The sequence below is a fragment of the Monodelphis domestica genome, chromosome 6 (assembly GCF_027887165.1).
Source record: "Monodelphis domestica isolate mMonDom1 chromosome 6, mMonDom1.pri, whole genome shotgun sequence".
Classification (NCBI taxonomy): Eukaryota; Metazoa; Chordata; class Mammalia; order Didelphimorphia; family Didelphidae; genus Monodelphis; species Monodelphis domestica.
Genome location: NC_077232.1, coordinates 246,191,606 through 246,213,244, shown reverse-complemented (window position 1 = coordinate 246,213,244; position 21,639 = coordinate 246,191,606). Strand labels below are relative to the sequence as shown.

At 35.4% G+C, this 21,639-nt stretch overlaps 1 protein-coding gene across 50 annotated transcripts in view; it reads left to right on the top strand.

Moving 5' to 3' along the window:
- ANK2 (ankyrin 2) overlaps positions 1 to 21,639 on the top strand; it is a 765,649-nt gene that overhangs the window by 605,800 nt on the left and 138,210 nt on the right. For all 50 annotated transcript variants that reach the window (XM_056803048.1, XM_056803045.1, XM_056803053.1 and 47 more), the window contains 4 exons: positions 1,883 to 1,981; positions 3,364 to 3,462; positions 12,038 to 12,136; positions 19,585 to 19,782. In XM_056803048.1, the coding sequence (XP_056659026.1) occupies positions 1,883 to 1,981; positions 3,364 to 3,462; positions 12,038 to 12,136; positions 19,585 to 19,782 (495 nt within the window). The remainder of the gene's footprint in view (positions 1 to 1,882; positions 1,982 to 3,363; positions 3,463 to 12,037; positions 12,137 to 19,584; positions 19,783 to 21,639) is intronic.

Below are 21,639 nucleotides of genomic sequence, written 5' to 3'. Positions count from 1 at the left end.
ATGGCAGTTCATATTCATGTGAAAAAAAAAAACAGTTAAATAAAAGAGAGCCCTCCATTTGGGCCCCAGGTTGGAGTTCATTCTGCTTTCCTTTCACATATATCTTACATAAGTTTCCTTGTTCTGTAAATATTTGTAAGTACTTAATAAAGTGTCAGGTACATAGTAGCCTTTATATAAATGTTTGAGATACTTCATCCTCTCTTCATGAATCCAAATCATATAATCCTATAGATTTTCATTGTGGCTAAAAAGTATAGTTTTGGACTGTTTCTGCAAATGAAATAGAAAAGTTCAGAATATTGCAAATGATTTAGAACTGATTCAGCAGTATTCAATGAATATTGAATCAAAATCAAGTGAATAATAAAGCACATATTGGGCATATTTGTGTAATATAAGCCTTTGGATGAAAATGGAAAAAAAAATCTGTCAATGAAGTATTTCCCAAACAGAAGCATTGAACAGATTAAAAAGCTTGATCTAAAGATTTTTGGGGGGTAGGCAATGGATCTCTAGTTTAATGTTGAACATTATAAGACTTGCAGATACCACTTCAGGGTGATTTTACCAGTCTCTGCTGGTTCCTAGCATGCATCCTTGGTTTTATGAACTTCTCAATTACTTTGCAAATTATCTTGCTGGAGCAAAAAAGGATTCCCCAAAGTGCCCTTAGCTGATGTTTACAGACTCATTTAATCACTTATTCAAATCCAAATGTAGGCTCTATTCATATTCAAATAGGTTTCTTTTAAATTAGAGCACTGAAATGATGAGTTGAAAATATGTATAGGAAAGAAGTCCCGTTGAGGCTTAGAATTTTGTTGGAGATCTTTTACCTGTTTATTTAAGTAAATGGAATCATGGGAAATAATTTATGAGCAGCTAAATTTGGTTAGTGATCATCTTAGATAACCTGTAATAATTTCATAATATCAGAGAAAGTAATAAGATTGGTGTGATCTTGAATGAAATGATATTTCATGTGTTTTAGTTACAGAAATGGCATAGATTCTATTTTGAATATGGCCAGAAGACAAGATATAAAGAAAGTTACTCTTTCTTATCCTGCACAGGATGCTTTCACTTTCAAAATATTCTTAAATAGTTATCTTAAGATTATGTTTCTCCAAAAATTAGTTTGGCAGAGTTCATTTTTTAAAGAATGGGTTCATTGGAAGAGGATTTTTATTGCTTGTTTATTTAACTATCATGCTAAATAACTCATTTGGCTAAAGTTTTCTCCTTGTTTTGGCATTATGAAATAGGAGCCTAACTAGAGTCAGTCTATGGAGCTCATCTTGGAATGGGAGATGGGTCCATGATAAATGGAAAATTGGGATAAAATGGAATTTCCAGCCTTCCTCCACAGAAATAATGGAAATTCCTTCATGAGAATTTAATCAAAATGTCCCTCTTGTTCCAAATAGATTGTTGATAATTGCTATTCAGGCTAAGATGGTAACATAGATTATTGAGTTTTCCATTTGCAGAAATTGCTTGTTATTTTCCATTCATTATTTTTATTCATTCCATTCACTTTGATATTTTAACAAAATAATGTTATCCCTCAGATAAGAACTATTTACATCCCATTATTGGGGAAAAGAAAATCTTTCTATTATCATAACAACCAAAAGAAGAAATACTGTTCCATAGGAACAAATTTAAAAGTAACTAAGAATCCATTGGCATATTATGGGCTGCCAAATGATATAGTAGACTATTTTATGCATTCTCTCATCTAAACTGTCACAAATATATTAGGTAGATTGCAACCAAAGGGTACTCTGACCAATTCTTGACTTCATTCAATCACTATATTCTCCTTAGGATGCTACATTCCTTTACTGACCTCCATTCTGTTGGTTTTGTTCTTTAGAGTGGTTTTACCCCATTGCACATAGCTGCACACTATGGAAATGTTAATGTGGCGACACTTCTTCTCAACCGAGGAGCTGCTGTGGACTTCACAGCTAGGGTATGGATTGGAATTCTTCTCTTTCTGGGTTGTGACTAATGGGGACATTAATAAAAACCAACCAAACAGAAACCTGTTTTATTCAAAGGTTTATTCAAAGGTTGTCATTTCTTTCCCTCCTGCTAATGGGTGAGGCAATAATTCATAGTCCAGTTTAGTCTTTAGAGATTCATACTACTAACCTGAGCCAAAGTAAGATAGCTCTAGAGTACAAGCCATGCACACAATTAACTTGTGAAAAATGCATTTTGAGGATGACAAATATTCCATCAACTCTTCCACATAAAACGATTCATTTTAAGGAACCCTAGGGACCAATTTCACATGTATCATTGAAATTGATGCATAATACATATTTAGCTTAGACAGTAGATTTTATGTACACACACATATATATTTGATGTTTTTTTTTATTTTTGTTCTAATGATCTAGAATATTTTCAATTATGAAAAGGGCTATTTGAACAAAACTGCAATTTCAGGATAAAAACTAATGAGCAAATAAGCTTATGTGAAGAGAAATGTAGAAATAATGCTTTCACATTATTATAGATGGTAGCTAGCAAAATTCATAAATACATTTGGTAGATATGTTCTACATGTAGACGGATTTCTTCTCCTTTGAAGATAGATTTGTTTGGTTCTATTTTCAAATTAAGTTTTATCTTGCACGAGGTTGTCCTGGGGAAAATGTCTTTTTTTAAAGGAAAATATTTTCTATGGAAACTAACTTTTAAATACATGTTTGTGTTTTAAACAAATAATCTTAGAAATTCCAGAACTACTGAGAAAATAAGTACTTTAAGAAAGAATATGGATCATCCTGAATATTATTACTTCTTATGTACCAGCATTCCCTAAGGAGAATTCTGTAAAGAATGTTACAAGTTCCTCTAACCTTTTTTGTTTCATAGATCCTTTTGGTGGTGTAGAGCATTCTATGTTCCTTTTTCCAAGGTATTTTAAAATTCACAAACTAAAATAGGTTTATGAAGGAAACCACTTATATTGAAATAGAATTCATGTGTTCAGAAATCCAAATTACTCAAATTCCGTTAGAATTTTTGTACACATGGATTCTTACAGTGCAGGAATATTCCCTTTTTCTCTAGACAAATATGGCATTCATTTATCCCACCAATCTATCTCATTGGTAAATACTTGTTATTGTGTAACTCCAATTCAGTGAATCATTGTTTCCATTTCATTTCCCATACCTTCTGACTATGGAGATTGGTAGGTTGTGTGCTTCTTGGTTTATTAATAAAACAAGGTAGCCCTGAGGACTATACTTCAGCACCAATCATGTTCCCATCCAAAGCTATCGTTATCATGTTCATGTCCAACTCAACATGCTCTTCTTTTGTCTTTGCATCACCCAGAACGGAATCACTCCTCTGCATGTGGCTTCCAAAAGGGGAAACACAAATATGGTGAAGCTCTTATTGGATCGTGGAGGTCAGATCGATGCCAAAACCAGGGTGAGTGTTAAAGCTTTCCTTCTTTTATCACCACAAGAAATTTTTCATGGGAATGGAACTTTCTTGGATGCTGCTCCAAGCTAGTAGGTGGCAAAGTGGATAAAGTGCTGGATTTAAAGACAAAACAATCCAAGTTCAAATGCAACTTTACATACTTACTGTGTGGCCTCTATGTGTCTCAATTTTTTTTTCATCTATTAAATGAGAGGGTTGGACCCAATGGTCTCTATGGTCCAATCTGCGTCTAAGACTATGACCCTAGAATTTTCAAAAGGCCATGTAAGAGATAAGAATTAAAAATTGTGTTTGTCAATGTTTCCCCACTCCTGGACTTCCAAAATGATTATCAGTCCCTCACATATTCAATGAGATTAATTAAATTTCAGAATTCATGCCTTTGATTTGGGTTTTCATTATAAATGTCAGTAACCCATAGATATCATTTTTATGTTCCAGTGAAATATTAATTTATAGTATTCATTTCCACAATTTTAGTTAATTACTCCTAGACATTTTTCCTAGGTATTTCCATATTTTAAACAACTTTTTGAGAATACCTGTACAAAATGTATCCTAGGGAGTGAAAGTATATATATATATATTTTATTATGTGACATCATTCACATATCTGTGTATCGAGAAGTAATATATTTCATTCATAATCAAAACTGTCATGAGTTAGCAGTAACCCCAGATGTACTTATCCTTGTAAAACCCTTTTTGGTTTGCTTAGCTATTTTCTGCTGATATAGAATGAAGTTTGCTTTCTATTTCTGTATATATAACTTTTCAAAATTCAATTATGACTATCCTTTAAGTATATAGCTACTTTTATTCAATTTAATTCTTTGAGGATAGGTTAGAACAATCATAGCCTCTCTCCAAAACTTTTATGCTTATACCATCAGGTAAGATTGACATATGAGATTAGAAATCTCATAGAAGATGGTATAAAAAATATTCCCAATTCTTTTTACATATATTTGTCCATAAATTACTGAATTTCTGGGAACACGGGACCTATAAGCTAAGTCCAAGCTAAGTTCTGAAGGAAGCAGAATCAAATAGTCCTTCTTCAGTGCTATCAGACTATCCATTATCTTGTTGTATCAAATCACATGATATGGTAGATCCATTAAAACCTGCTAAAGCTGCTCGCATTGGAAGAGAAAAGAATTTGACTTTGTGTATCCTTAAAAGCTTTGGCTGGCTTTTCTAATCCCTCTCCTCAAAGGCATTTGGGCATGGCCAGCTGTGGACATTTTACAACAGCGGAGCTTACGAAACATTTTGTCTTTGTCTGTCAGTAGCTCTGTTGTAGTCTCATGTCTTTGTGTGTGAATTTATTTGGTATCTGAATCTCTCTTCCTTTTCCCTTTGTCTCTGTGTAGTAGCTTTGATAGGGTCATAGGTGTATATGGTTTTGAAGAGGTAGGCATGTATACTTTGCATTTAAATGAAGCATTTTGGCACTTCTTCCTTCAGTACTAACCTGATCTGTTTCCCTTTCACATTTCCCAATCTGTTTCTTTTGAGGTACCTCCAAAAATTCATGTTAACAGCAGAAAAGCAATACTACATAACTGCAAAAGAATATTAAGCCAGAACATTTTTCTTAGTGCTTAGCTGCTGTGCTTATTTACTATAAAGTATTTATTGCTTTGTACTAGTCTTGGGAAGATAAATGTTTTCAATTATTTCAAAGGTACCATAATTTGCCTTGTTCACATTAATTTGCATATAAAAACTCCAAGAAAGAACTATGATACAGTCACTGTTCCCATTTTAGAAGAATGGGTAATGGACTAAAAAAAGGGAAAACTGAGTTCTTGACCCATTTCTAGTTTACTCTGGGAATGGGGGTGGGGGGTATTCCTTAACCTCTATCTCTGGGCCTTCCCTCCCTCATATGTGAAGTGAGAATTTTGGACCAGATAATGTTAAACACTCTCAGATGCCTCAAAGATAAAGTGAAGGAACATATACTCCCCTACTACAAGCAGATTGAGTTGCATTCAGAGATTGACAACCCAGAGGGATCAGATTATCAGCATGAGGTTTGTTGGCAGCTGTCCATGGGGATTAGACATAGTCATGCAGGATTGTATTGAGACCCCTTCACCTTAGAAGTTTAAAATATCCCTATGATTCAATGGATAAGACTAGAAAAATTTTGCCAAAGATTTGCCCAACCTAATCTATTCTATACCTAAACCTTCTTGGTTAAAACAAACAAACAAACAAACAAACAAACAAACAAAACCCTCTAAACTAAAACTACATAGCAAACATGTCTTTCTCTTCTTCATTCTTTGAAGCTAGAGAGGGTTGTAGAGAAAAGTAACCTAAAATTTGAGATCAGGAACTATCATACAGAATTTAGAACTCATGATAATTCTAAATTTTAGAATATTTCATTTCATCTAAAAACATATTTTGGTCTGTTTTCCTTAACTGTAAAATGAAAAAAAAAAGTATTTTGACTTGGAACAGTAACTGTTCATTTGTCTTCAAAGGAGGTACCTTTGAAATAATTGATATAACTGTTTCTGTTTATAGACTAAATTTAACAAGGAAGGAGATACTTATTTATTAAGCACCTACTATGTGCCAGGCATTTTGCTAAGTGTTTTACAAATCTTATTTAATCTTCAAAACAACCATGAGAGGTAGGTGATATTATTATCCTTATTTTACAGTTGAGGAAACTGAAGCAGGCAGAAGTTAAATGACTCATATAGAGTCACAAAGCTAGTAAATGTTTGAAGATGAATTTAAATTTAGCTCTTCTAAACTCCATGCCTGTAGCTCTACTAGGTGCTTTGGATATTTGAGATTCCAAAATTTCCTCTTCTCCTTTAATTATTCCAACAGCATTTTAGCATGCTATTATTGTAGGAATTCTTTTCAATAACTTATTGGATTTTTTCATTTATTAATAACTTAAGGAATAAGATATTTAGTGATATTAATATTACTTAAAATACCTCCTCCATTTTAACTCTTTCCCCATGCCTGGCATTATTATGGCAATTGTAGATACATTTCCCAATTCTTCTTTTCCATGTTCAACAAAAATCAGGTGTCGGGGTGGGAAAACAAATCAAGACTAAATCACGTTTCTGCATCCAAGGACTAGCTAATTAAAGACTTGGAGACAATTAACATGCAATGAAAGAAAGAAGTAAAAGAGTAGCCTAGCAATATATGCTTTCACTGAATCTTTTACATATTAATTTTAGTAAAACTTTGTATCAAACAACCAGAGCCAAAGAATTAATTGTTCTTCTTTAGAAGTAGAAGGAAGCAAAAAAGAAAAAAAAACTGTGAAATTGAAAAATGCTGATGTCTTCAAAGCCCATCTTTTTGAAATATCTTCTAGCAGTCTCTGTCTTAAGAACTCTCGAACCAGGCTGTATCTGCTTTTAAATGATTTGGTAAATGCATTTAGTAATTTGGATATCTATCTTCTTGCTTTTGTAAATAGAAAGATAAGCATTGATCTTTATACTGATGAGATGATCTCATCAAGTAGGATCTAAAATGTTTGGAAATCTTAGCTAGTTTGAAAGACTACCTTGGCAATAGTTAATCAAGTCTGAAATAATTTTACTTAGTAAATCTTTGCCAAGAATAATTGTTATGATTAGCAATATTACTGCTAAATAGTTATCATTTATAAAGTATACTTGTAGCCCAGATTTGTTATTATATTGCCTAAGAAACTCCTGGTATGCAAAATCCCTCTAGCAGTAAAGATTACTGCCTTTGAAACTTATAATCTTTTAAAAATAATTATATTTATTGACGAACAATATACTATTCAACTGGCAAAACTTTAAATATGGAATATATCCTCCTTTTGCTAAAGTCACAGTGGATGGAGCACTAGGAGTGGAATCAGAAAAACTTGAGTTCAGATTTGGACTCAGATACTTACTTACTAGTTGTGTGACTAGTTGTGGACAAAGTCTCTTAAACCTGTTTACTGCTTCTCTTTCTTCATTTGTAAAATGAGCTGGAGAAGGAAATGGCAAACCACTCTGGTCTCGTTCACAAGATTTTGACACATTGGCTTTTTATCTTAAGGAGTTGCCTAAGGACACCGAGAGGTTCAATAACCAGATTTAAAGGAGGGTCTCCTTTCTCCAAGGCCAGCTCTTTAGCCAACATGTGCTACTGCCTCATAAGTCAGGCAAGTTAATAATATCCAATGTGCCAGGCACTGTGCTAAATTTTAGAGAAACAAGGGGAAAATAGTCCCTGCTCTCAAGGAGGGAGTTCACAGGTTAATGGGTAGAGACAATATCTAAATAATTAAGTACAAACAAGATACATACATATATATATATAATATATTGAATTTAATTTCAGAAAGTGCTTTGCAGCTTACAAGTATTATATCACATTGTTAGATTTGATTGTCACAACAAACCAGGGAGCTGGATTATACCAAAATTATTATCCTCATTTTATAGTTGGGGAAATAATCCCAACCTGCAAGCCAATCTATTCAGTTTTTAAGAGATATTTCACAATTCCTATCATGATAGTTCTTAGATGTAGTATCCGAGTGGAACCATATGGAAGTTCTTTTATGGACAAAAAAGCCAGCTAGAATCGTCACTAGCCTTAAACATTTTTCATGCTATATTCATCTTCTTCATTGTATGGTGAAGGACTTTGAACTCTTAAGAAAGTCCTTTTATTGTAAGTCTTTTAAAAAATAAAGCACTTTGTAAGAAGATGCCAGCTCAAAATGAAGGTGCTCCTCCTGTCTACACCTGTTCTGCAAATGCAAGAAGTTGGCTTTCTGCCTGGTTGGAAATACTAACCTGGCTCCTTAGCTTCTCCAGAGGAATGACAAATTGCTTCTGCTATTTGTATGCATTTCCTTTAAGCAAATGGAAACTATGTGACATCCCAAGTCAACGGTCTTTCCCTAGCACATGATTAACCAAAGAAGCTATAGATAGCTTTCAGTCATACTTTTCTGCATCTGTCATGAATAAAGGAACTATTTCAGTTGGTCCTCTCCTGCTAGACTTTTGCTCTTCCTCTTGGTGAGAACTCTTTATATTTAGTAAGACCATGCTACCCAGGCATCTTCCTCCAATGCTATCATGGAGATAACCTGGCTGCCTTCTCCTATTGCTCTGGGAATTCTAATCATATAAATATTTCTTCTGTATAGGGCATGCAGTCAACTATTCTTTGACTTATCTCACCATCCCTGTAATTTTCCCACAGCAAAAATCCATTCCATAGCAATCAATATCCAATATGTGTTTTGTTAAGTTGGGTTTAACTCTTCATGACCCCATTTGGGGTTTTCATGGCAATGCTAGAGTGGTTAGCTATTTCCTTCCCCAGCTCATTTTACAAATTGAGAAATAGAGGCAGACAGGGTTAAGAGACTTGCCCAGGGTCACACCACTAGTAAGTATCTGAGGCTATATTTGAATTTAGGTTTTCCTGACTCCAGACCTGGTGCTCTACCTACTATTGCCACCTTGCTGCCATAAATCTCCTATATGTGTTGTCTTCCCTCATTTGACTTTGAAGTCCTTGAAAGCAGGGGCATCTCATTTGGTTTTGTATCTTTGTAATTTATCAGTGTTTACCAATGCCAGGACCAATATAAATTATGGGTCTTTCCTTTATAATTTTTGATTACACTGATTATTCTATGGCAGGCAGTGGTCCCCAATGCTTCACATCTCAGGCAGGATCCATTCATACCCTTAAAAATCAAGGCCACTACCCAGCCCCTTCCCTCCAAGAACTTTTGTACTTGTGGCATATGTGTGTGCACATGTTTGCTCAGTTTGAAAAGAAAATAAATTAGTATAATTATGAGAACAATTTTGACCCAGAGGACCCCCTGCATGTCTAACACTCTCCACTATATGCCACCTAAATGGGTGAAGATAGTTTTTTTTTGTTTTGTTTTGTTTTTAGGAGAGAAGAAATATTTATAATCTGTAAGGAAAGGGATAAGAATGTAGACACTTAGTTTTGTTTTTCACATCAAATGAGCCAAGCAGGTATCACTTGGATGCTTTAAGGAAAAAAATAATCCAAAACTAAGTGAAAATAAATGTTTCCAAGGTACAAAGAACACATTTGGCTCTAGAGAAGCAATATGAGAAATCATTTCTTCCTATTCCTTTGCAGAGACCTAAGGGGGTGGTCTCTGTGTATGAAACATTGTATATATTGTCAGATTTTTTTTATGTATTAATGAGTTTTGCTAATTTTTCTCTGTTTCTTCTTTTTTCCATTGTTGAAAGGGATGATTCTCTGTAAGGGAGATGGGAGATTAATACAGGAATCTAGAGGGCTCAGGGAGGACTTAGGATTGCTTTTGGAATGAAAAAAGGAGGAACTCATAGTTAATTCAACAGTTAACAAAAGTGGGGCAGATAGATGGCCAAGTGGCTAGAGAACCAGATCAGAAAATGGGAGGCTCTGGGTTCAAATGTGTCCTCAGACTATTTCTCTGGGACAAAGGGAGGCTAAAATTTTTAACTGAGATTTTCCCTGCAAAGTCGAATGTCTGTATTCTTTATTTTTCCCAAGCTGAACAAGAAAGACCCATGTAATGATTCAGTTGTCTAAATACTTACAATGAGGTATAATAATACAATTGAGGCACTTTGTTCGCATTGGAAAATAAAGGGTCTAGTATTCCTCTAACACAAAGTGGTTTCATGGAGTTTCAACTCCTGGACTATCACATTGAACCCCATGTACTTCTGAAAAACTGAGATGGTTTACTACTCATTAATATCTTGCTTGTATAGAAAAGGTTCCCCAGTTCCCTAGAGAGGAGCAGTCCTCATGGTGTGGTCCAGGAATCTCTTAACGTCATGAGTTCCTTTCAGAGGGCCCACAAGGTCAAAACTTTCCATAGTAATTCCAAGATGTTTCAATTGCTAATATGGTACAAGATATTGGTTTTGCCTCCATGTCTAAAGGATGCCTTTTGCTCATGCAGCATAATCTATCTACCACATAGATTGGGCAGTTAGGTTGTACACTGGCAAGAGTGCCAGGTTTAAAGTCATGAAGACTTATTTCAGATGGACCTTAAAAAGGGTAGAGAATTCAGTTCGAGATGGGGGAACTATCTCTAACTTCTGACTCTCCATCCATTTGGACTCTATGAACATGACTGTATAGATGGCCATACTCAAAGCCTATTAGAAGGTAATAAGTCAGCAAGGTTGGCTAGAGCAGGGTATTTATGTTGGGCAGTAGCAGGAAATAATGTTAAAGAAAGTAAAATTAAGATGATGAAAGATAGTAAGGCAAAGAGATGGTAGAAAATTGACCTTGGAGATCCAGGTAAGTACCTTATCGAAATATATCTGTATGTTAAATTACATATTTTCTGCTAGTTAAACCTATAAGAATGAACATCATGGCAAAACTTGTTAGTTTTTTCTTTTTTTTGAAAATTGTTTTCCTTGCAAAGAATTTTCCCTACTAATATTTCCATGTTGGTTGAATGCACCAAATTCAGTACATGAGAATGCTGTTGTCTTTTATTATTGCCATGTCATCCCTTCTTTTCTCTTTTAAAAACATCTACCTACTATCTTAGAATTTTTACTAAATATTGGTTCCAAGGCAGAAGATTGATAATGATAAGGGCTCTGAAGAAAGAGTTAAAAGACTTGGTTATGCTGAGTCACACCAGCTAGAAAGTGTCTTAGGTCAGATTTGAACTTAGGACCTCCCATCTCCAGCCTTGGTTCTCTAGCTGAGAGAGCCAAGTAGGTACCCTTTCATTCCTTCTTTATTCCTTATTCCTCTTTCCCCCTTCTCCAGGTCCCAGGAAAAAGTATGAAGAATAGTTACTTTATTGACCCTTTAACATTTTAATATTTTCAATATTGATGGGCTTTTTATACATGAACAGATTTAACTAGGTGTTTTTCATTAACAAAATGCTATAGATAGATAATAGCAATTTTAGTGGGAAGTGCCTGATCTTGTGTTGTAGTCTCTTCTTTGTCATCAAGCAAGGATCTTTTTAAAGTTTCCTCAATTCTGTGTTCTTATTTGAACCCAGTTCCCTTTCTCTCTGCCACACTTCTCCCTTCTTGGACATTTTTTGGACTACATCTTTCAGTATAACTGTGACATATTTTCATCTTATAACTGCAGATCCAAGCAGAAATAGTATCATTTGCCAGGAAAACGTTAGGTTATTGCTGAGTTAAGCAATAGTAGGGAATTCCCAAGGCAAGCAGAAAAACAAGAGGAAAAAGAGGAAGGAGAAGAGAGACAAGATCTGTGCTTCCATGAGAAAATACAACTTTCTTTTTGACCTTTCAGAGTAAAAAACTGGGCAACTGGTCAAGAAGTTTTATCTGTTAAGTCATCTTCTTGGTAGGAGGTGGGGGAATGAATCTTTTTTCACCCCTTAACAGAAGGATAACTTTTTTTTTAATTTATTGATTGAGTAAATTGAGTATTATGGATGTCTACTGGCTTGGTAACATCAGGTAGAAAAGAAGAGAAAATGGCAGGTTCCGTTGACACCATCTTTTAATTTTCTTGTTAGGATGGGCTGACACCACTTCATTGTGCAGCACGGAGTGGGCATGACCAGGTGGTAGAACTTCTTCTAGAACGAGGAGCCCCCTTGCTGGCAAGGACCAAGGTGAGTGTGTCTAGGGAACACAATGTCCTTGGACAATCATTAGACCACTTTCTGACCATCTCTTCCATTCACCGCATGGCAAAACTGCTGTGGGAATTCATATACGTGGTTACATGATTAGTCTCAGTCCATTTATTGGAAACGAATCTTCCTTAGCTTGGGTATGTTTTGTGTATGCGTGTTTGTTTTGTTTTGTTTTGTTTTGTTTTTGAGACTGGATCTCCATATGTTTCCTGAGCCAAAAGTACAGCAACCACTCTTGGGCCTTATCCCAATATTATTAAACATCATGGAAGCATTAACATGCTTGGTTTTTCTGAAATGGATTAGTTAGTCCCTCCTTAGAAGGCTTGGTAGCCCCCGAATTCAGGAACTTCCATAGTGGTGCTAAATTCTGTTATAGACACCAGATTGCCTTTAGCCCCCCTTTAGTTCAGAACTCTTGAACCCAAACAATCCATAAGCCTCAGTCTTCCTAGCAGCAAGGATTCCAGGCATGCACCATGAAACTCAGCAGCAGTTTTATTTTTCAATAAATTTTCCTATTGTTTTAAAACTTTAAATATCTGCATTTATATTTATGTACATATCTGTACTTCCATTTTATAGGCTCTGTAAATAGACAGGGATAGGGACTAAGCCAATGATTTCCTTCATCTCTCAATCTTTCCTTCCCTTATTCTTCCCTCCCTTCCTCTCTCCTCTTTCTCTCTTGTTCCCTCCCTTCTTTCCTTTCTTTATTGCTCCCTCCATCCCTCTCTTCCTTCCTTCCCTCCTCATTCCTTCCCTTCAGATGGAAATTTATGTTCATCTGTATTCTCTGTAAATGAAACAACAGCTTTAAAAATTCCTCCTAAATCCAAATTTTATGATTCTATGTCATGAAGTCACATAAAGACTTGTGTATAATATTCTGACAGGAATGGAACTATATACTCACTTTCATCATATATATGTATATCATATTTATGACATGGTTGATTTAAATATTGTTAAAGAGCTTAAAATAATAGAGAATGAACTAGCATTTTAAGAAAGACCAATAAGGTTTGATTTGTTTTTGAAATGGCAAGAGAGCATTAAAAGATTGAACCTGACCCTTGTTGCATGATTTGTTTAACAATTTGGGGGGATTTTAAGAGTTTTCATGGGTAAGTTTTTATGACTATTGAAGATATAGCCATTGCTGGTAGCTCAGAGACCCCCTTTAATTTTTTTTTCCCCAAGGCTTCATGTCTTTCTTCCTTCCTTTTTCAATTCTCCTTCCCTAAATGCTTTGTTCTGGTTGATGATCTTGTAAAATGAGTCCCCAAAGGTAGATTAATGACAGCACAGCAGCGCTTCCTCCTCTGGGTGGTAAGGAGAATTGCCCACAGTGTGCCATGAGACTGTGTTTGTATTGGGCAGAGATGAGATTAAAAACCCTCTTGATTTGGCCTGAGGTTATTCATAAAAGTGCAATAAGTGGTATCAAGTGATGAGAATGTCTGTGGCACAGTGACTTTTGTCTGTATATAGGAGAGACATTTCAAATCAGTAATATTTCACTCCATTCATAAAAGAAATCGATTGTTTTGGTGGTTGATTTTTTGGATTGTATTAAAGCCAAAACGTATACACACAGGCATATATCTATACACACATATATAATATATACATATGTATATATATATAAGCACATATACGAATATGTGTGTATATACATATATATTTATGTGACTTCATATGCAAGTACATATTTTTTCCATTGTCCAACTTGTCCAAAATGGTAGGATATTTCCAATGTCTTTGTTTGGTTCATATCATACTTTGTCTCCTTGTACATTTTTAGAAAATGTTTTTGGCACAAACCCAACTAATTTCCATGAAAAAATGAAATATGCAGAAATTGTACAGAGAAAGAAAGAATCCGTAGAGCCTTAAATTTAATCCTCACAATTACTAACATTTATGTAGTACTTTTAAGTTTTCAGAGCATTTTAAATACATTATCACATTCTTTATTTGTTTTAGCTATTTTCCATGTTTACATGATTCATTTTCTTTTCTTCCCCTCTTACCTCTCCCCTCCTGAAGCTGATAAGCAAGCCCACTAGGTTATACAAATGTACATTATCACATTTAATCCTTAGAGCAACCCTATAAGACAGGTGCTATTATTATCTCCATTTCACCAATGAGGAAACTGAGATTGAATGTTCTTAAGTGACTTGCCTAGGATCACACAGCCTCTAAGAGCTGAAGGAAGGATTTGAACTCAAGATACTGAGTCAAGTACTCTATCCCTTGGACCACCTGGCTATATTTATATATTCGCAACTGAACCTAAACTTATTTCATACATTTCCTCCTCTTTTCTACTGAGCACTGAGGCAGCTAGCTGGGTGGAGCATTGGGGCTGGAGTCAGGAAAGCCCAAGTTCATATTTGACCTCTGACACTTACTGTATGCTGCTGGGTAAATCACTTACTTTTTGTTTCAGTTTTTTCAACTTTAAAATAGAGATGATTACAGCACCTACCTCCCAGGGTTGTTGTGTGGATCAAACAAAATAATAATTGCAAAGCACATAGTACAATGCCTGGCACCTAGTAGGCTGTCTATAAATGCTGATTTCCTCCTTCCCTCCCTATTGGCATTGGCTGAGGTTTTTGCTGGTGAAAGCAAGAGAAGAAGTTCAGCAGCCAACCCAAGCACATATTTTAAGAATTCTCTCGTATTTTAATTGACGACTTAATTAGAAACATTTGTTGTAGAAGAGCAGTCAACACACTTAAAGCATGTGTGGAATGAATTCAGTTTTTAAAGACAGATCCCATAGGCCACGAATGGACAGCTCCAAAGTAGAACCATATGAAGAAGAGTTCTGAATTATTGTGTCATTTTTTCCACTGCATCAATATTTTGTGTATTTTATTAAATTGCCCTATAAATGTAGCTTAGGGCCATAGTAGCTGTTCATTGGTAAGACAGGTTGTACTCTAGATATGACAAACTTCAAACCCAAACACTCTATGGCACTAAATTGCAGAGGACCAGCACAGATTCTACCACAAGCCAAAAAAGAATCTGATCTGCTATTGACTTTTATACATCTAAAATGCCTGATTTTTTGACCTCCAAGGCAAGATTCAGAATTACTTTTAAGATGAAAGTTAATTCCATTCCCACATTTAGATTCAGTATAGAGGGTTATTTATTGGACATGGGAATCTGAAGTGCAGATCAATGTATTAAAATTTTATTAAAGAAAATGTAATATCTATAGCACCTTGTTTACCATCTTGTGGAGAGGGGAGAGAAAGAGAGAGACACAGAAACAGAGGCAGAGAGAATTTGGAAGTCAAAATTAAAAAAAAAAGACAATGAATGTTAAAATTGTTTTTACATGTAATTGGGGAAAATATTTTTTTTAAAGCATTTATGGATTGAGAGCCAGATCTAGGTTCAAATCTGGCCACAGACACTTCCCAGCTGTGTGACCCTGGGCAAGTCACTTAATCCCCATTGTCTAACCCTTACCACTCTTCTGCCTTGGAACCAATACACAGTATTGATTCCAAGACGGAATTAAGGGTTAAATTAAGGGTTAAAAAAAAGAATTTATGCAAGAGTTCATTATTTAGTCATTGCAGTCATGTCTGACTCTGTGACCTCATTTGGGGTTTTCTTGGCAAAGATACTAGAGTGGTTTGCTATTTCCTTTTCCAGCTCATTTTACAGACAAGAAAACCAAGATAAACAGGCTTAAGTGACTTGACCATTGTCACATAGCTAGGAAGTGTCTGAGGTCAGATTTGAACTCAGGAAGGTAAGTCTTCTTGACTTCAGACCTAGCACTGTATCCATTGTGCCACCTAGCTGCTATAGAAGAGATACACAGACAAAAAAAAAATTAAAAAAGCAACCCTGTCCACAAGTGGCTTACATTCTATTGTTGAAATAGTACACATATACAACGAAGTAATTCTAAGCATATAGAAAGATATTTTTTGTTATGAACAACAGATTAACAGTTGGTGCAATAGTCAGGAAAGGACTCATTTTGGAGGTAGTACCCAACCTGAATCTTTCAGGGAGCAAGAGATTTGAAGAGGTTAAAGTGAATATCAAAAGCACTGTCAGCATGAGTGGTAGACTGTGCTATGTCATGGAGATGGGATGTCATACTATCCTAAACCCATGAGAATTTCATTTTCATGTTCTATACTAATTTGTATATGAGGGCCCTAGAGTAGAAAGGTTTGTATATTATGAAGAATTATTGAGTCCAGGTTTTGCACATTAGGCACCACACAATTTGTAGAGTTTTGCATTTTCTTTGTCCTTTGGGAATCCTAATAAACATCTCCCCCTTTTACTGAATTTGCTTAGTAGAAAGGAGAGACAAGGGTTCTCTTTCTTTCTACTGGACAACCCAGACAACCATTGCTTGCTGGTTTGGATAAGGGTTGAGGGTTTGATGGACCACCTCCTAATTAACTGTTTACCAGTTGGAGTCGTCTTGGAATATTCAATGGAGGTGCTGAATAATGAGCTCCTAAAACTATTCATAACTCTACAGAGAATTAGGAGAGAAATAGGAATAAGGTGGTGGGAAGGGTAGTAATATAAGGGAGGGGACAGATTAAAAGCAAAATGCTGGAGGGGAGGGAAGGAGTGAAATGAGAAAGGTCAGGATTAAAAGAGGAAGTCAAAATGGAGGGGAATACACAGATGACAATCATAAATGTGAATATAAATGGGATGAAACATAAAACAGAAGCAGATAGGAGAATATATTGAAACTCTATTTATATATGTGCCTTGAGATCCATTGATATCTTTAGTCATTGAGAGGGTGACTGCCCTGTCAATCTTTTTGTTACTATTTTAGCCAAATTAGTAATTTGATATTATTGACTATAAATCAGTCTCAATAATTTTTGTCATAACACTACAAATGGATGAGATTAGTATCCTATGAATGATCCCTTCTTCTTTCTTGCCCACCATCTTTTTTTTCATAGATAAAGGGACTGAGATGTTGAAATTTATTTCTGGTTACACAGGTAGTAAATATTGGAGGTGTAATATTGGAGGTTTAAATCCAGGTCTCTCTCCTGACTCCAAGTCTAGTTACATCCTTCCCACTACCTCCTTAATACGGTAAAGAGAACTTTTGAATCGATTAAGTTGGAATTCTGCATTGTCAGGTTTTTATTTTTACTTATGGAGTTCATCACAGTCAGCACCTTGCTATGTGCCAATATCTTAAACATTCACCATTCATAGAATCATTCCAACTTACATTATACTTATCTGGTACACAGTAAAATGGATCAGATATGAGCACTTCACCAAAAGTTAGTTCAAGAGTTAGGTTCATATATCTGCTCAGACATGTTTTTTTTAAAAAATGTAGTCCCATACTATAATGAAAAGGAAAAAAAATATCTGCGATCCTTTAGTGTTGGGAAATCCAAATTGGAGATCCCAAATGAACCCACAAAAACATTAGTTATAAGCTTCTACCTACCTTGGTCATTCTTTTCACTTAATCAAGAGTAATTCAAAGCAAGAGTAATCAATGAAAGAATCCTTTAAGATTAATTTTAGAAATAAGAGGGTTTTCTTATGAAACTTTCTCATACACTTTTCTACAAATACACATAACAACCAGGTGCCAAGAGTGGGCACCCCTAATGAAGGTGTTTGAAAAGTCACATACATAGGGAACATGTTACCATGGTACATGGGTTGTGTATATGTAGGAAGTACTCATCCATAGGGAACACATGTGACTAGGGCACCTGTATCTGGGTGCCAATTAGCTTTAACTTTTGAGCTGTGGAATGTAGATACGCCCATGATGGTACAGCCTATTGCCCTTGCTGGCCTCTTATATAAATAGAATTTCCTTTTGTTTTCCTACAAGGTAAGAATCCTCTCATGCTTTGGCTATCGAACTAGGATTTTAGCCAGAATTTATTATATATTTACATTTTTACATTGATTTTTAAAGAGACAACATACTTAGCCTTCCAATACTTGGAGGGTTTGTTCAAATGAATTTTGATTTTCTTGGAAGTCTTAAGTTCACATGTATATGTACATTTATTGCAGGAAGACGGTTGGCATAGTTGATAGAGCATGACCTAGAATCATGAAGACCTTAGTTCAAATGTGGCCTCAAATATTTATTAGCTGCATGACTTTGGGAAAGTCACTTAACTTCTGCTTCAGTTTTTTTATCTGTAAAATGGGGATAATAACCTCACAGAGTTGTGAGGATCAAATGAGATAATATTTTTAAAGTGCTTAGCACAATGCCTGACACATATTATATATAATGAAAAACCTAGATATTATTATGATTATTATAGCTAGGAGCACAGTGGATAAAGTATCAGTCCTGGAGTTAGAAATACCTGAATTCCAAACTTGCTTCAGATACTTTCTCATTGTATGACCCTGGCTAAGTCACTTAACCCTGTTTGCCTCAGTTTCCTCATCTGTAAAATAAGCTGGAGAAGGAAATGGCAAACTAAAATCTTTGCCAAGAAAACCTCAAATAAGGTCACCATTGACAACAATAATGATCATTATTTACTAAAGATAGAGGGGTTGAAATGTGCCTAAGTGGAAGGAAGTATCCATACCACTGAACTCACAGAAATAATAAAACTAACTTTACACACACACACACACACACACACACACACACACACACTCACATCAAGGACTTGTAATTTTATCAGTATGGGAACTCCTCATGTAGGAATAACCACCAACAGAGTAGATTGCAACCCATCCAGAACATATAACCTCAGAGAATTCAGTCATCATGGTGCAAAAGAAAGAATGATGGATTTGGGATTAAGTATCAGCTCTATTACTTAGTTCCTTTGTGATATTAGGGCAGTCATCTGTTTGTCCTTTTGTTTCCATATTTGTAAGATGATGTAGGGTTAGACAAGATTACCCTGGAGGTCTCTAATAACTCTATATTTGTGAGAGTTGCTTGAGTTTCAGAGAGGTTAAGTGACTCTCCTATGTCAGGGAGTACATGAATATTGACTTGGGATTTGAACATAGAACTTTTTGTATCAAGTCTAGCACAATCCACTACTAACACTTCTCATAGCTTTCATTCCTGGCCCCCCAAAATGGGACAGACAATGGGGATCAGAAGCATAGAGGGGAAAAGCTGAAAGGATTTTTAGAAAGTCTTTTACCTGCCCATTTTACAGTTGAAGAATCTGAATCCTGGAGAGTTTAAGCATCTTGTCTAATACATCCTACCCAATGTGTAAAATCTTGGTGCCGGTTATCTGCTATTCCCTTTGAGACCCAGGTTAGCATCCTCTGCCACTCAGTATAGTTCTGAAGTGCCGAATCTCTGCCATCAGATAGTATACTGACTGGGTTCTTTGTTCTGTTTTGTTTTGCTTTGCTTCATGGCTTAGAATGGACTATCTCCACTCCACATGGCTGCACAAGGGGACCATGTTGAATGCGTTAAGCACCTACTACAACATAAAGCCCCAGTGGATGATGTCACTCTGGATTACCTAACTGCCCTCCATGTTGCTGCACACTGTGGACACTATCGTGTGACCAAACTTCTCCTGGACAAGAGAGCCAATCCCAACGCCAGAGCCTTGGTAAACTGGGCACAGCCCCCCTCAACAAAATACATAAAAGGGTTTTCAAGCCAGTGTTTGCTGACCCATGATGCACACAGAAATAGCAAATGGTTTGGGAACAAAGTCATTCCTTCCTTCCATCCATTGTGCAGGCTTTCCTGTCCTCCTGTTCTCTGATGGTGAAAATAGCAAAGATTTCAGAAGGCACCAAGCAAACATTGCTAAAGTTCATCAGTTGCATACATGCTAATGTGCATTCCCTGAGAGTAGAGAAGAACTTGAAAGAAAGATTAAAATCTGAGGAGGAAGCAGAAAACCCTTTCAGAAAACCCTTAGATCCCTTCCTTGATCTTGAATATAGGAAATTCTCAAGTTATACTTTTATTTTAAAGAAAAGCAAGGGTTAAACAATGGTGAATTCAGGAAGGAATTCAGGAAAGAAAGTAGAAGGAAAATATTAGTTCTTATTTTGTTTCTGCCTATGTGAAGCTTTGTTGAAGTACATTTTCATTGAGCGATCTATCCTAGAGATGTTTATTAAAATCAATACAGAATGTCTCAAAAGTCTTAAGTATTACTTTTTAGGCTATCAAAGCTTTTGAGTTATTAAAACTTAAAATTACACTGAGACTTTTGGGAAATTATCTATCTGTATATGTACATATAGAGGTATATACATACATGTATGTACATGCATATATATTTGTACATATATACATACATGAGCATAAAGGAGTTCAAATGAAATGACTGTCTACCATTCAGTTGACCAATCACTTTATTTTGTGAATAAGATAGGGCAAGATATAATAACCTTGTGAATAATAACTCAGAAATTTTCTTTCTGGACGAGTTGATTCAAATGGTACTTGGATAAGGGGGAATTGTTTGCTAAGTAGTTTAATAAGTATTTTTATTTTATTTCTAATTCTTGGAATGTGGACAAATTGAAAAGGAAAGTTGGAAAGAGTTGCCACCACAACTGTTCCTATGTCTTGTAAGGCTTGTCATTTAATCCATCACCTTGCTTTGCTCCCAGTTAAATACCAGCTAGCCTAACAATGTCCATCGAAAGGATCTGATGTATTTCTAATACTTTTATGCTTTATGTTTGCTAATTCCCAAACTAATAGGAAATTCATCTTTTTCACTTATTAACATAGTTCCAAGTAGCTTGTAGGCATTCCTATATAAAACCAGTCACTGGCCATCAAAATACACAAATTTCTTGTTTAGAGTACATTTCTTGTTTAGAGTCCTGCAATGGAAGTGACTGTCCTGGAGGTTACAAGCAGAGACAGTTCATGAGGTTGTTGTGTGAAGTTATCGCCTCAAAAGAAGAAAATATTTTTGTTAAAGGAAAAAAATCAAATTTATGCTACTTATAGTAATCAAGAAATAGGAATATATATATATATGAACTAACCGCATGTGTATCTATATTATACATATGTGTCAGTATGTATTTACTTATAAATATATGAATACATATAGTAAGAATTAATGTTAGAAAAGCTAAGCAAAGCAAAAGACTAGAAGCAAATTCAGAATGTTTATAATTTCATAGTGAAAGGTAAACCATTCATTAATTAAATAAGACTTTATATTTTCCTGAGAACTGTTATACTATATGTGTTGGCCAATATGAAATACCAGATTATAAGATTATGTTAATTAAATACACTGGTATACTTCAAGAATATGAATTCTTTCTGACTGGCAGATTGATGAATGTTAGAGACCCATTCAAATAGTCTTAATCTGAGTAATGAAGTGTAAGCTTGGCCCCAATTAATGAGTTTCTAAGGGCTATCATGGTGGAAGGCACCTCAAAAGGTTTGTCATTCCATCTTCACTCTTAGGAAAGTATTCCAA